At 41.6% G+C, this 16,124-nt stretch overlaps 1 protein-coding gene across 3 annotated transcripts in view; it reads right to left on the bottom strand.

Annotated features, from left to right (window-relative positions):
- ZCCHC14 (zinc finger CCHC-type containing 14) overlaps positions 1–16,124 on the bottom strand; it is a 72,038-nt gene that overhangs the window by 42,946 nt on the left and 12,968 nt on the right. For all 3 annotated transcript variants that reach the window (XM_090062217.1, XM_090062219.1, XM_090062220.1), the window contains exon 2: positions 9,261–9,384. In XM_090062217.1, the coding sequence (XP_089918343.1) occupies positions 9,261–9,384 (124 nt within the window). The remainder of the gene's footprint in view (positions 1–9,260; positions 9,385–16,124) is intronic.

The following is a 16,124-nucleotide window of genomic DNA, read 5'->3' as shown; positions in this document are numbered from 1 at the left end:
TTATGTATATGAAAGAGTTGTATGGGGAAAGATTTAAAAGGAATTGCAATTTTTTTTATTCAAAGCCCATTTCAAGAAGCTGTTAACAGCAACTCACTTGTTTAAAGCAGGATTTGAACAGTTTTCTTTAGCCCGTGGCTAAAAATTTTTGGCTTCAACCGAACTCAAGTGCTGAACTCTACAGAATGTTGAATTTCATTATTTAGCTATATATCAGCCTCAAACAGTTGTTTAATACACACTAGGCTTAGTCTAAAGGGAAAAAATGCAATGGCAAAATATTTTTAAGAGTAAACTAATCCTTGGATTCAATAGCTAGGATGAACTCCAAATATTTGGTGCTTATAAAACAACTGGCATATTAGGGCCAATAAATAAGGCAGCAAAGTAATGCCTTTGGTGAGCTCTACATCCAAATTTGTGGGGAGGGAGGAGGGTGTGTGAAGACGTGCGTGTATGCATGCGTACTCAACCATAAAGACAGATAAAAGAACAAAACAAAGCAAAACAGAACAAATATAAATACAGTAAAAGTTCTGTTATCCAGCATCTTACAAGCTGGCATGCTCTACTATGCCGGCTTGTAAGATAAAGTGCAACTGGAAGTGCACTTCTAGTTTCTACAAGCCCCCATTGCTTAGGGCAAAACAGCCTGCACTGCCGAGCCCTAGCGGCCTGGGGGCATAATAGGCTGTGTGGGACCCACCTCCTTGTCTCGCGGGGCCCATAGGGCCCTGCAAGCAGAACAGCAATACCACAGGAGAGGTGGGGGGATGTCCCAGACGCAGCGTGAGAAGCAGCAGCTGGGGCCATTCAATTAACTGGCATATTTTGTTATCCAGCATCCCCCATTCCCAGGGGATGCCAGATAACACAGCTTTTACTGTATCTGAATAATAATGATGCAGAGTTTGTATACAACAGGTTAAAACTTCAGGGCTAGTACAAAGAGTCAAAAAGCCTGAGGCTGAACCAATTCAATCTTCACAGGTCAGTCTAAGCTGTGTGGACTGAACCAATAAGTAAGTGAATAGACATTCACTTTTGATTCTGTAAATGCAGCTATATGTCTGCAGTGGCCAAGGCCAAAAGTCAGGAGGCACTAGAGCATGCCTCCCTGCTCGGCTGGAGCAGATAGCTTAGGCCAAGGCTAGCCCATACCCCCTGCAAGAGGTGGAGTTTGCGGGGGAGGTGGAGAGCATCCTGGAAAGTGGGGGATTTCAAGTTAACTTGAATACAGAAGGGATCTGGGACAGAAGTTCCATAAACTGATTTAACCTAAATCAGTTCAGTCTAATACTACATCCATCCAGGTTTATCTTAAACAAGTTTCAGCCATTTTGAAAGCAGTTTATGTGCACTGAACTTCTGTTGTGTTACAGATTTGAACTGGTTTCCAATCAGTTATACCAGTTTGTGTGTAATTTCTGTCCCTAGCCCAGAATTTCTCTGTGAATTATAACATGCCAGTACTTAAAAAAAGGTATTTAATCTTACAGATGACCTCATATTTTTGTAGATATTAAATAATTCTATTTTGTAAATGTCATAATACACTTATTTAAAAAATATCCACATTATGGTGCAGAAGCAGCAGCAAACTCTGGATACCAAACCAGCATGGTTTGAGAGCATATGCTTTGTAATCCTCCTCTTCTGGCATGCTGAGTAACCAGCCAAATGTCAAGCAGTTCTGGAAGAAAAAACTTGTTGAGTTCCACTGCTAGAAAGAATATTGCTGCAAATGCACATGGAATATGCATGTGGGTGCATGTGTACATATGCATTTTTTAGGGGAGAAGGTGATGTGAAAGGGGGCACAGGTGGTCTTAGAAGTGAGAAGATAAAAAAAGGACAAGAGAGGAAAAAGACAGCCAATGATCTCCAAGGAAAATTTGGTACCAAAATAAGATTACAGTAGAAGGCTCTGTGTAGCTCATCCCATCACAGAAATCTAGCAATTCAATTAAATGTGTACTATAATATTATGCAATTTTTCAAATAACTTACCAATTTGCTGAACTTGACTGGTTTGTATTCAGTACTTACACATATTTGGTGCATAAAACTTCTGTTCTGGCCAGATAAATATGATCCACCAAATAGCTCAAAGTGGTAATTTCTACACTTGTTTTTATCAGTAGGTTGCAACCTTTTCTACGCATGCACACATAAAAAGGTATGTACACTGCCACAGGGAACTCTTCATTCCCAGGACAATTTTTTTTTTTTAATTTAAGGCCAAATCAAAATTTTCCATGTTTCTGATCTGAGGAAAACCAACAGTTTATCATTAGTGATTCTCAACCAAGGTGCTGTGGCATCTTGGGTGACTTGAGGTCTTTTCCAGGGTACCAAATGTTAGTACTGTTAGGCATGCAAACATGATTCACAGGATAAACCTAAAGATTTCAAGTAGGAATCCATAGCATTAATAATATGCTGACCTGAGATGGCCCTTCTGAGTTCTTTGCAACAGAAGAATTTTCTATTACTTTCCTATAGTAAAATAATAAAGAGTAAAAACCAAAAACTGGCATTTTCTGAGGGCTGCCTTGAGTCTACTGAGGGGCAAGTCAAATAAAAAATGGCTGAAAAACCACTGCATTGCATTTTTATTTAATGTTGTTTCAGAACCTTAAAATGGAAACAGGGTTGACTGACATCTTCAGAACTCTCTCTCTGATAAAGGAAGTAATTTGTACATGGTTGTTTTTAAAGCCACAGATGGTAACAGCTCATCACTGCTCTGGGAACCCTGTATTTTGTCCTCTTTAACAAAAAGTGTCACAACTGGACTGATCTCTAATTTCAGAAATAAAGCAATAGACAATAACGATTTTGTTTGCTGACAATTTGGAAATCTTAAAAGCTGTTATTACCAAAGCAAAAGTTAAAGTTTTCTTGCTGAATGCAATTTAATTGTATGCATACTTCCTTCTCCAATCATTAATTCATTCAGATTTTTAGCATTTAAGGTTTGGTAAAGAATGTCACTGAATCCCAAGTGACATTCCTCTTTCTTGCAATATGAATTCTTCTTGTTATTCCCAAAGAATCTGAATTCTTCCTCAAACTCCATTGCAGTTTTTCATCTCACTTCCTCACTCAGATGTCTTGATTATCACTAATATGCAACTTCTCTTTAGAACTTTCCAGCAATCACACAACCTCTTCAAATCAGTTGCACATTTACTTTCTAGTTCCTGAAAATTCTCCATTCTTTTGAGGTTTTACCTTGAAAGTAATTGCAAAAATAATCCCGCTTACTTGGCAACCCATAAGCAGATCTATGATGAAATAACAGATAATTGAGGTTACTGAGAAAACCTGAAGTGATATAATGACAACACGCACCATTGCCTGCGTTATCCTGAAAGCACTAAACAACCGAGATGATGTTTTCGGTCATGAGACTATCCAATAGGAGCAGTGACTTAGTTCCAAAACATCCCACAAGAGAGATCATACACTTGACCTTAGCCCACAAAAGGCCAGGAAGCCACTACATGCCTTCTTATATCCTCTCACACATTCACGTTAATACTAGTATTTCACTCGTTTCCATTTCCATGATACCAAAACCAGATTAGTGCAATACATCTATTTTTGGCTGCAGAGTGCTGTCGTCTTTTTTGTTTTTTAGTTGCATGCTAAACCTGTGCATAAAAATGAAAACACAGATAACATTATAGAACCACCCAAAAATATCAAGAAACAGAAGTTTTGGTTTCAAAGCAAAAGTTCAAGTAGTCGACCCTGCAAGCATCTAGGTAGCAAGCAACCAGCAGGCTCAGAGGGCTGCCAAGGGCAGGGCTCAAACTGGCAGTTATCTGGATGCTGCTTAGGTTCAGCAGCCACACTATTCCAATGTCAGTCTGCCTGCAAATATTCTGGCTTGCAACAAAATCCTAGATTTCACTGTCTTTGAGCAAATTACTGGTAATTTTGAAACAAATCAGAACCACAGTTTGAGGCCTGGCTACACATACAAAAGCTAAGAACTGTAAATTGTTGGTCTCACATGATTATACGAGAAAAAGAAATCTAAAAAGGAACCTCATCTGAGAGGGACTGCTACCTTTGATTGTAATCTGAACTGAAAGGTATACCTTTGAGGAAACAAAGCATTTAAACTGATATTTTCCAGAAATGAAAAAGGCACAGATTCTTTATATCAACAGATATAACGTAGTTGTTTGCAGTGGTTGCTGTTAATTCCAAGTAATACAGTTTTTGTTCTGTAGACACGGTGTACTCAGAGAAAAAGCCCTGCACCTTTTACTATTGATTTCAGCCTGCTGATATGAGTATTAGGTAAACAGCTAGAGAACAGGCCTCATGCCCCCATTTTAAACTTCACAAAGACTGTGCAAGATGGATGCAAACTGCTTGTTTAGATCAGGGGCGGGCAACTATTTTGGGCAGGCTTACTGAGTTTCGGCATAACAGGCCACATAACAGGCAGCCCAGGGCAGATTAATATTAATTTTCTAATTTTTTTTTTAGGGGCCCCGCAGGCTGGATAGAATGGCCTCCAGCCCCTGGATGACATTTTGCCCACCCCTGGTTTAGACAAAATGCAGGCGAGGAGTTAGGTTAGTGGACCAGCAAATTACTTTGACTACACAAAAGACTGCTAAGATCACAGTTGCCTCACCTGAAGTTATGCTGGGCCATTAAGAGGCATGTGTTTTTTTTCCTGTGTTAGTGGTGGGAATTGAGTGAGAGTTGAATGCAGGGAAAAATAATCAAAAGGCAGTGGACTTCTTCCATCTCCTGGAAAATTAAACTGGCTGACAGTGGAAGAAGCCAACTTCAATACTGTATAAAAAGGAAAATAGTAGTCAGAGCACTGACACCTATATAGGCTTGCAACACTGGATTGCACTGTATAAATCTTTAAAGAGAACTCTTCCTACAGGGAGCTCCAGGAGCTAAGACATCAAAACATAGTATGATAAATCTTCAGAGAAGCAAAAGTGCTATGAGTACAGTTTTCATGTTTTGTCTGTTTTGCACTTTAAGTTGCCTATATTATAAAGAGTCTTTGTTTTGTACTTCAACATCTGGTCTACTGCACTTTATCCCATTGTGCTTTTGGAAAATATGCTGTGGTCACTGACCATGTTTAGTGCATTGCTAAACCATGTCACATGACAGCGCAATACCATTCATTGCCTGCATGTGTTATCCACCTAAGGGCTGAATCATTCCCATTTTCAACAACATAACATACAAAGGTATTTATCAACATCTTTGGCGAGAGATAAAACTATCAGAATTGCAACAACACAGCTTATCAAACTGCAAACCAAAGTTTTCATTACATTTTAATCAAATTTTACATAAAATTTGATCTTAATGAAATGGAGACAAAAGTGGAATCACCCTTCTTGTGCCTGGGGCTCCTGTAAATAAAGCAAGGTTTCTGTCTCTGAGCACACAAAGCTGAAAACAAAGGGTAGATGACAGGGCGAATGGAAACCTCCTGACAATTTCTGAACCAAGAAAAATCCTGGTATCCCACATATGACCACGCACCACCTGGATTTCCAAGTTTCTACTAGCCAAGGTTGAAATCATTTGCAAGTTTTATCAGTATGCCAACTGATATGACTTGGCTTGATATGAACCTGACCCTTGTGCCAGCTAAGGGGGCTAGAAGCTGCATCTGCAGGGAGACTAGTCTGGCAGCTGGGTCTCGTTTTGAGCTCAGGATCTTCTCCGTAGCTGGGGCAGCCCAGCCCTAGCACATTTCACAATGGAAAAGGAACAAAGAACATTAGCAACTCAGCCATAGTCCCAGACAGAAGAACAAAGAGCCAGTCCCAGAAAAAATGTCCCTTTAGGAAAGGGTTTGATGCTGGATGTGTCCAGTAGGCAAAACTAACTAACAAAACTTGTTTTGTTTAAATGGCAGCATCCAATTAGGGAAATCAGCATTTTGGGTAGTTCCCTACCTCAAAGGCTCTACCACAACAGGAAGCCCCTTTATTTGTGTCCCGGGACCCGAAGAAGCCGGGAAGACTTACCTGAAAGGCGGGATGAGAGGAACGCCGCAGCGGAGGAAGAACCCGCACGGCTCGTCAGCTGCGTCTATGTACAGCTGTGGCCGGCAGCTGACAATGACGTCAGACGCTGGCCGGGAGATTTAACAACAGCGGCCGTCGCTTCGGAGGCGGCGGATGGCTTGGGGATTGTGTGGCGGGCCGGGAAATCGCCGGCAAAGGATCCCGGGGACAGGACCCGCCGAACAGGAGCACAGGAAGCAGAAGCAACCCTGACTGGGAGCCTGACGACAGGGACGATGTCCGATCGTGCGAGGAACAACAGATTGGGTGAGCGACGAAGGATTGGGACGATCCAGGAAGAGTTCGAGGACTCAGAAGTAAGTTCCGCGATGGTGGGTGCGGGGCTCGCCGAAGAGGGGCGGAAGGCCGAGAATCCCCGGGCTGAAGGGAGATCAGGGCAGGATTGCCGCCAAAACCCGTGGATGTCAGGTCAAGGAACAGGAGTGGGACAACCAGAGGGCCACTAAGGGGGAATCCCTTCCCCTCCCGTTCCAGGCTAATTAGGATCTGGTGGAGGGAAAGCGATGTAGTTAGTGACTACACAGGGGGAGAGCAGCACTGGGTGCAGGGCTTGTGGCGAGGGATCGATAGAGGGTGCAGATTAGGCTCCGGTGGAGGCTACTGTGAGGAGGTTGACCATAAGGTAGCGGTACAGTGGTATCGAGTAAGAAAGCCGGGGTAGAAGCCGGCGGAAGCAGTGGAGCTGGCTCGGGGAAGTGGAGCCCAGAGGTGCCGTGAGGCTGGGGTGTAGGGGTGGCAGAGCCCTGTGTGTAACCGGTGGGCCAAGCCCAGGCCACCGAGGGACCCGTGAACTAGCCCCGCCCCACTAAGGAAACACCAAGTCGTGGCAGGTGAGAGTGGGGTTTGGCAATGCGGGAGAAGAACACCCGCGGAGACAGACCGGTCCGAAAGGAGAATATTTACCAACCGGGAAAACAGAGCTCCCCGGAGGGGTACAAGAAGGCCCGTCGGCCACAATCTGTTCACTCATTAAGTTAGAAAACTCTGGGAGGTTTGAGATTGAGCTGTTCCAGATCCAGGCTGGCAGTCAGACTTGGGTCTCCACCCCAGCCTGCAAGGAAGGGAGCAAAACTGTTTGGTAGACACCTCCACACATGGAGGAAGGGTCAAAACAAACTGTTTTTGTTGATGGCTAACCACAAAACAGTTTACAATCTCTTTTAACAGAGAACAAGAGTTACTAACTATAAAATCATTTGTTCCCTGGTTTCAACTAGTGATTCCAAGCGACCGTTGCAATATTAATTAGACGACCATACTCCCTACAAACTGGTTGTTCTCAAGTTTACAGAGGAAAATACAACTACTTTTCACTCTGTACCATAACAAATCTTGGCACGTAGTCAGTACTGGAATAATAACCATGGTCCAAGAATGAAAAATATGTAATGCTGAACCCAGTCCTATTTTTATCAGAGGGAAATTACAATCTTTGGCAGGTTTTTGCTTAGCGCTGCATTTTTCTTCTGTGTCCTGATAGCTGAAGAAAGAGTTCCTTACACTGTTATTCTGCTGTAAACACATTGCTACTTGGAGCTATTGGAAATATAATTGGGTACATCACACAATAGGGGTTTCCAGCAGAGTCAAGCCAATTTGCTTAGAATGTGCAACTAATTCCAAGCTGCTTTGGTTTCACCATCTCTGCAAATAAATAATGTCACACTTAAAAGCACCTTTGATCAAGGATTTCCAAGCAGCATTAAATCCATTTGACAAACTTGGAGTGGTGTGGGTGGGGAAATGGCAGGATGGGAAGGAGCGAGAGGGATATCTAAAATGAGTTAAACAGCAAAACAGTAATACAGGTGCAGAGGAAAACCAAGAAAATCAAGGTCACTCCTAACTATTGCATGATGTTGCCCCAGTAATGAAATCCCAGCTTCTTACTTTTCAACTACTTACACAGTCCATGACTCGTTGAATTTATGGTTACATTTTAAGTCCAATTAAAGTTAGAAGGAAAAATACTACCTCTAATTAAAATTTAACTAGGTAATTTACCTGCATTAATCTTTCTATACAGAGCTATTTTTTATTAATCCTACAAAGCCCGTTTACAGAAGCAGCTCTACACAAGTATAATACTAGCTCCACAGCTCAAAGAATGCCCCAACACAACACTGGGTCACATACTTCCCTGACTGCAATAAAAGCCAACTGCTGGAGTGATACTTTTAAACCAGCAAGGCATGAACTAAAGGCATTTTAATTTATAAGACAAACCCATGGGTGTGGTAATGGAAAGCAGTACAACACTCCTGCACCTCAACATTTCAGGAAACCTACATTTTGGTTGTGTCATTATGCAACGTATCATTAAATAACAAGTCTGGTTGCTGTGCTGTAAACCTTTTCCTATGCCACTTTAAGGTTAGCTATGCCCGTGGTAACGTATCATTTTTCCACGTGTTAAAAAGGTCAGAGCGCGCACTAATGGCTAACTTCACTCACCATCAAAATTCCCGAGCAAATTTTTAAATAACTGATGATATCAACATGAGAGATATGCTTACAAGACGACATTGGATACCGAAAGGTCTGTGCATGTATCATCCATTTGGAATACAGCATTACATTCAACAACTAAAGATTATGGATCAATATGGAGACTTGAGAATTAGCAAGGGGCAGGCCGCCTCTCCTACCCTTTACCCCCTCCTCCCAATGCACACACATTCTTCTAAAATGTCCTCTTGAAAGCCAAGAGAAAAATGAAATCGCTGTGCTTCCAACAGCTGTCTCTCCTCTACAGAAAAATAGCCATGCTGCCCCAGATAACATTTTTCATTCTATAAAATATTAACAGCCTACTTCCACAGAAACTCAAGATATATGGCTCACCATGAAAATAAGAGATGGTTAGTTATTAAGAAGGCATACTTGACAAGAGTTAAAAAGGAATTTAAAATTGTAAGCAACATTCTTGATAACCTTCCAGCCGAGTAATAAACATCTCTTACTATGCACATCTAATTGTCTGTTGGTAGATCTAATGACCATTCTCCATTTACAGCATAGTATCCTTGCTAAAACCAACTGATTAGCAAAGAAGCACAATTCCACTTGTGGATCAAGATTTCAAAGTTCTCTCTGCTTGCTGCAAGGAGGACTCTCCCCCTTTTCCAACAGGATGGAAATTGTGCAAAAGAAGTCAGGACGCACCTTTGGAGTGTTTCCCTGATGGTCTCTTGGGTAACGACTCCTCAATGGAATGTGCTGATGTATGTAGTGCATTTTCCAAACTGTTACTGACACTGTTTATTGGGGTCTCGGATCTTGGAGCGACCTGGAAAAAACCATAATAAATAAAGCTGTGGTAACTCTAGAACGGTCTATTTTCCTCTACTGAATGAAGAGTACTTCAAAATCAGTTAAGCAACATAACATTACTACTCTCTTCTTAAGCAGTTACACACATTTTATTATATTTTTACCAGTCTGGGGAAGTTGCTGTTAGCAGCCATTTGCAAATCTGGATTGCCTACTGCAATCCACATGGTATGAAACACGTACTGTGCACATGCTTTATTAGGCTTCCAAGGTAGTTAACTTTACACCTGCTTACAAGATGGTTGGCCCCTGCCTACAACAATTAACTTTTCAACAGGAAAACTAGAATTTATTTCTTAGTCTTGTGAGTGGCAGCCATTTTTAACATTGTGTCATGCATTTACAAAAGATGCAGACTGAAGGTACGACTTTAAAATATTACTACAATAAATTACAAGCAACTTGTTAAATCTCCCAAAGATACTGCATGACAGAACAACTCACTTGGCCTTGAAGCCTGGGACCTTGCCATCAAGATCATATTTTGTTGAAAAATTACTCAGTGTGAAAAAAGGAAACTTGAACAGCTGACTGTATCAAACCAGACTTTAAAGCCTAATATGTACCTTTTAGGCTGCACTAAGCATAAGGAACATATTTTTGCTGTTACTCAAGAGCTGCAGAAGCGAATATAAATCACATGAGAAACAGAACAATTAAACTACTAGAGTTACTGTCCATACCAGCATTTACATCCGTGTAGAGAAACACCTGTTTTAGCAGTCTGATGTTTAGAGCTTGCCACAAACAGCAAAGTCAAGTAGCATGTCACATTTTGTAAGTAATAAAAAGCAGATACAAAGGACAGTTACATTAATAGTACTAAACACAAGGACATAACTACTTAAAGGAAAATGTGCATCTTAAACTGGTAACATCAAAAGTGCTCCAACTAAGGCATTCCTTATTCAAATACCACATTTGAACTAGCAAAAAATCCCAGTGTGTATGACTACAATCCCAATTTCAGTTACAATTTATGAAAGAACAGAGTATGGACAAGAAAACGACATACCAAAAGAACCTAGTTTGTATTCATGTTAACAACTTTCTACAAAAAGTTCAATTTTCTACAAAAAACAAGCCTCATTCATATGGCCGTCATTCCAGGCAAAGACATTTTTCTAGAAACACCTTGTGTACCCTACTGAGAGTCTGGTAGCGCATGACCAACTGGATTATATGTTTTGCCTTTAGTATAATGTGCCTCCACTTTGGTAGAGTATTATCCTTTTGTGGCTTTGATTTTTAAACTTTGACCTTCACACATGGGCACACACATTTTCACATTAGTCTTCTTTTATTTTTCAAAAGTTTACTTGGATGCCTCTTGCCAATTACACGGTTGCCTTGATATCATCTTCATCAACAACTTGCAGATTAATAAGGCTCGCAATGATATGCATAACTCTCTTACAAATACCAAAAGGACTCTACAGAAGCTTGAACAAACAGATAGTCCTACACTGTTCCCAGAAACACTTTGGCATTTGTACCAAAGCATGAGTTTTGGTACAGTGATGCTCAACTTTTTGGCTCCACAGGCCAAATGAGTGGTGCAGGGCTGGCCCACAGGATAGATTAGACACGGCATGCCAGGATAAGGCCCCACTCTACCGCTACATGCCCAGAGTCCCACAATACACCCAGATGGCCCTCAGCATCCACCCCTGTGACCCAGGAACAGGGCCATGTCCTTGTGCCTCCTTCATCCTGCCCCTCTGGCTACGATCAGGGGATTGGTGCTCCTGGCACTGCCCCACATCTCAGGATCAAGGGACTGGACCCTGCATGCCAAGATCAGGCCCCAAGCCCTGTGCCACCCTCATGGACAGGGCCAAGCTCTCTGGCCCATGAGGCTCCCCACAAGCCCAAAAAATTGACAGCAAGGGAGCAGTGCCACTGTTCCCTTTCCTGCTGCCAAAGTTTTGGACCAAAAGGCTTCCAAAAGGTCCAAATGACATGATACCAGGGGCTGGGTTTGGCCCAAACACCCCTGCTCTATACTGAATATTGAAGAGAAATTTCATCACAGTGCCACCGGTGTTAGGAAGTTTAATCTCAAAAACAGAGCAAAGCAGAGGTATTCTCTAGATGAGTGGATCAGAAGATGCAGATCATAAAAAGGAAGCCCAACAGTCATTTTCAAGTGCTTATAAACACATGTCTATACTGCGGATTTCAGAAATTCTCTTAACTCACAGTCTTTGTCTGGGAAATACATTTCCGCTACTTATACTCACTTCTTCCAGACAGTAATCGTCTTCACTCACAGCTTTCAATTTTGTACACTCAAGAACTAACAGTCACTTCCTCCCAGGAAGGCCAAATTATTTGTGTTCTTTTGGTAAAAAATGAATTTAACCCACATGTCTTAATCAGCTAAACTCATTTGCTATGTGATCCACTCTCAAGTCAAAAGTACTGGAACTGACATGGAACAAAATATGATACAGAACTAATGCAAAGTTCAGACCTGTTCCAAACAAAGTATTTTAGCTAGCAAGCAAATGGGAGTATGAGCACAAAATGAAGGACTTAAAATCTTGGTCCTGACTTTAAATGACATTTTTTACTGTGATTTCCTTTTTCTTGGACAATTTCAAGAATGTGCAATATCAATGGATATGGACGTCTTTTTAAAAAAAGGGTTTCTAACCAAGCAAATTTTTGCACCCATAGGCTCTTAAAAAAAATAAGAATAACATATTTCATACATGTATGGACGGTCAAGCCTACAGACCTAGAAAAAGCTTGATGAAAGAAAAAAGCATCCACATTTATATATAACTTGCTTTCTCTTTATGCTTTTAAGGCTATACTGTTTTTGGAAAAACAGGTTTGATATCATATACAAGTGCTGTGAGTGCAGCCAAAAGTAACATTTTTAAATAATATTTGAGCTACCACAGTCTAGAAGGTAGTCATGTGTCTGTCCAGAACATCTGTACTTAATCTTTTCCCTGACTGCCTGGATGTTGCTTGAAATTGTTTGGTTTGTAATCATAAATTTCACTAGTGCTATTTAATCCCACACTGCTAAATAGTAGCTTAGACAGACTTCAACAGACATTTGAAAATAAGGAGAGTCAGGAAAGTAAAGGCAGGTACTGAAGGATCACTGGCGGGGGGGGGGCAGCAGGGAGAGGAGGGATGTGGTATATTTTCTATAACAATCAGTGGACTAAACTCATACTATACAGGTTGGCCAAACGAGGCAGGTTCATCAAATCTGAAGCCCATAGTAAGCCACAGAGTAAATGCCTTGAAGTGCAAAGACATTTCGGCTTGTTTTTAAACTCTACCTTTGAGAAACATGTGAGCATGTGGGCTTTGCTTTAAAAATCCTTAGCGAATACATGTGGATAAACAAGAATACTGTTAAGTCAGGAGGACATTTTCTGTAAAGGTTAAATGGACTGCTATCTTTCAAGTATAGAAATAGCAACCCATGCCCTACTAGAATTCTCCAGAATTGAAAGCAGGCAAGTGGACTTTTGGATCTTTAAAGCTATTGATTATGATCATTTTGTTATGGCATTTCTGTCATGTCTGAGACTCCCAAAGAGAGAATCAGGATCCCTTGTTCAAGAATTGATCTCAGCAATTTGCTTCTTCAGTTTTTAAAACTACTCTTAATGATGGACAAATTGACATTCCAAGAGATTTCACGCAGAGATCAATCCAGACTATATTTGGTCACAAACCAAGGACAAACATTTTTCAGAAGCTAAGCCAAATTCACTACTGTTTTCATACCAGACAGCACAGCATCTAGTTGAGTTTATTCTTAATGGCACAAGGGCAGTTTTCCAACAAAGCTACTTTCTGCTTTGCCATCAGCACCACCATCTTATGGGGAATCATCAAGTACAGCAGAAATCTTTCAGTGCCACAAGCCCAACAACAGGATTCCTCACCACTCTCCAAGTTTTGCTGCTGGTATAAGAAGACAAACACAGAATGGCTAACATAGGATGCCCCCATGCCTCTGTAATCCTTAGCTGAATTTTTGGTTGTATGCGACTAGAGCAGGCATAAAAATGCGATGAGCTCTCAGCTTTGGTACCTGGCCCTGCAGAAGCAGCAGTGCAAACAAGAGAGTGCAGAGGTGACGCAGAAAGTTGAAGCAGCAGCCACGTCTAAAGAGGAAGATGATTCAGTTTGGGGATTCTCATAAGCATATGAGGATTTACAGACAATACATATATCTTGTCTGTTCCACAGTCTTGGGGTTTAAGACCCCCATCCCCTATTAGCAGCCCCACCAAAAGTGATCATGCTTTTCAACTGCCAGCAAGTGTGGCAGTTGGGTAGGAATGAGGTAGAATTCTTTAGGTGGGCATGTCCGAAGCCAATTCAGACTTCACATTTTTAATCCTTCTAATTTTAATCCCCATCTGAAGATCAGTTTCAATCTCCAAATATTGTAATGGGGTATCCCTGCAGAGAACACATGGCAACACTCTAATCTTCAAGTAAGACAACATGGATAATGATGGCAAAGGCTGCCTATCCAAAAGGAAAGGCGATAACCTCCTAGCCAGATGGAGATGGCATGAGCAGACTAAGTTACTACTGTATTACAATAGTTGAGCAGCAGCTAGTCAGCTAGTGTCACTCCAAGCTGCAAATCCTAGTAAACAATGGCAGACTCACACCCTTAACCAAAGGGTTACATTATCTCCTCTCGCTGTTTCCTGAAATCCATCATCTCAGTCTTCAGCCAACAAAACTCTCATTCAATCCCCAATCTCAACTAGCCACTGGCCAAAGTGCTGAACTGCACCATCTGAGTTGAAAGAGAAACAAAGAGGGACATACAGATGAGTGTCATCCTAGCAAACACACTACACCCACCTTTGCCTGTATTAATTACCCCAACATCATTAGATGTTCTCATAGCAAAAAGGGGGACAGAATAGCACCCTGAAGTATCCTGTACTTGTGAACTCTTTAGGAAGAGAGTGCAGACAAGTCAGCACCACCTTGTAAATTAACTGTATTGAAAGCAGCTTATAAATAGGGTGACCAGTTTGGCCAGGACACTCCCAGATTCTGCAGGTCAGTCTGGCCAGAGTCTGGCCGGAGGCAGAGCAGCATCATGAGCCAGACAAGTGGCTGGACAGGCATCACTGGTGCTGTGCAGAAGCAAGAGTGTGCCACGTGTGGGTGGGGGAGGCACCTGCTTCATCTACCTGCCTTGCTCCGGCACAGCAGCAGTGATGCCTGCCTGGCCAGCCTCCATGCCACTCTGCCTCCCTGCTGGAATCTGGTCCAGGATTTTTGAGCAACTGGCCTAGACTCACCTATGGAAACTGGAGTATCTCGGGGAAACCAGGGCATATGGCCACCCTACTTATAAAGGCCAATGTAAGCACACTGACCCAATCTTCATCCATCACCAGAAGATCAATGCTGAATAATCAAGTTAATGCAGTCTCTTTACCAAGGCCAGGCCTATACTCAGAATAGTAAGGGTGAAGGGGATCAAAGGCATCTGGATGGTGATAATTCTCTCACCACTGCCTTTCTCTTTCTCTTCTAGACAAAAATTGTCATGTGATATTGGTTGGTACTTAGTTAGATGGTCAGCATCAAAACAGTGACTTCTTTAAGAGTAGTTGTACCAACTTCCTTTAAAGCCACAGGCAAGCTCTTACTCCCACCTCCCTCCCACAGGTTTCCTTCCTTGCAAGCTCAGGCTTGCCCTGAGCCATGTGTTGAATCAATCTTCAAAACCATAATTCCTCAACAAAAGGTGGGGCAGACAGCAACCAAAATGGCTTCAGATTTATCAGACCTTCTACAACCTGAGGATCAGGTGTCTGATAGTCTGGGAATAATATGGTGGATAAAAAGGATATTCTTTGTTTCCCAGACAACCATTGCATAAAACATTAAAAAATTCAGCTAATCATGGCCAATTCAAGACTTTTGCCACTAATTATGAAACAAGAGGGCTCGATTTGTCACAGACCATCTGTAAGTCAAAGTGACCTGTGAAAAAGTCAGAGGATGAGGTGCTTCTTAGACACCAACAGTAAAGGACAAAGTATGGAAGCATTCATCCATTCATGGGAGAAGTCCATCTGTGGAATGATTTTCTCTCTTGCAGCTTTCTAGTACCAAAAGATACAAAACCATCACAATTCTTACACTATGAAGGGAGGAAACAGCCTCAACAACAAAATACAAATAGTAGTGGCATTAATAAATGGACTAAACATATTAATCAAGGCAGTATAGATATATTTGGTATCTGCTTTGACAAGTAGTTACTTGGTACAATTTTCTAAGCCCTTAGCAGCTACTAGCTCTGGCTGAAAGTTTTTGCTGAAATCTGTTTTCTGGCACACCTCAAGAGATCTAGAGAAGCAACTTTCAATCACAGTCTAGCCAGGAGGGTTATTTCTTAAGGAATGGATCTCTATGTTATAGATCTCCTCCCCTGCATTCTCGCTTTAATTTGCCTTTTGTCAAAATCACGAGAAGATTATCACTTTGGACAAAAGCTAAATTAAGTAAATAGCAATGTTACTGTTCTCATTATACAGTATTCTATTTAGGGGTTATTATATACTGAACGAACACAAAATGGGAAAAAAATCCCTGAGGTGGTGATGGATCTGCCCCTTTTGAGTGCTCATAAAAAAAGGAGAGATATCTTCATGATCCATCTCTTAAAAATATATA

The sequence above is a fragment of the Crocodylus siamensis genome, chromosome 9 (assembly GCF_052110815.1).
Source record: "Crocodylus siamensis isolate JL-2025a chromosome 9, ASM5211081v1, whole genome shotgun sequence".
In the NCBI taxonomy this organism is placed as follows: Eukaryota; Metazoa; Chordata; order Crocodylia; family Crocodylidae; genus Crocodylus; species Crocodylus siamensis.
The sequence above is the reverse complement of the archived record's forward strand: the minus strand, read 5'-3'. Positions and strand labels throughout refer to the sequence as shown.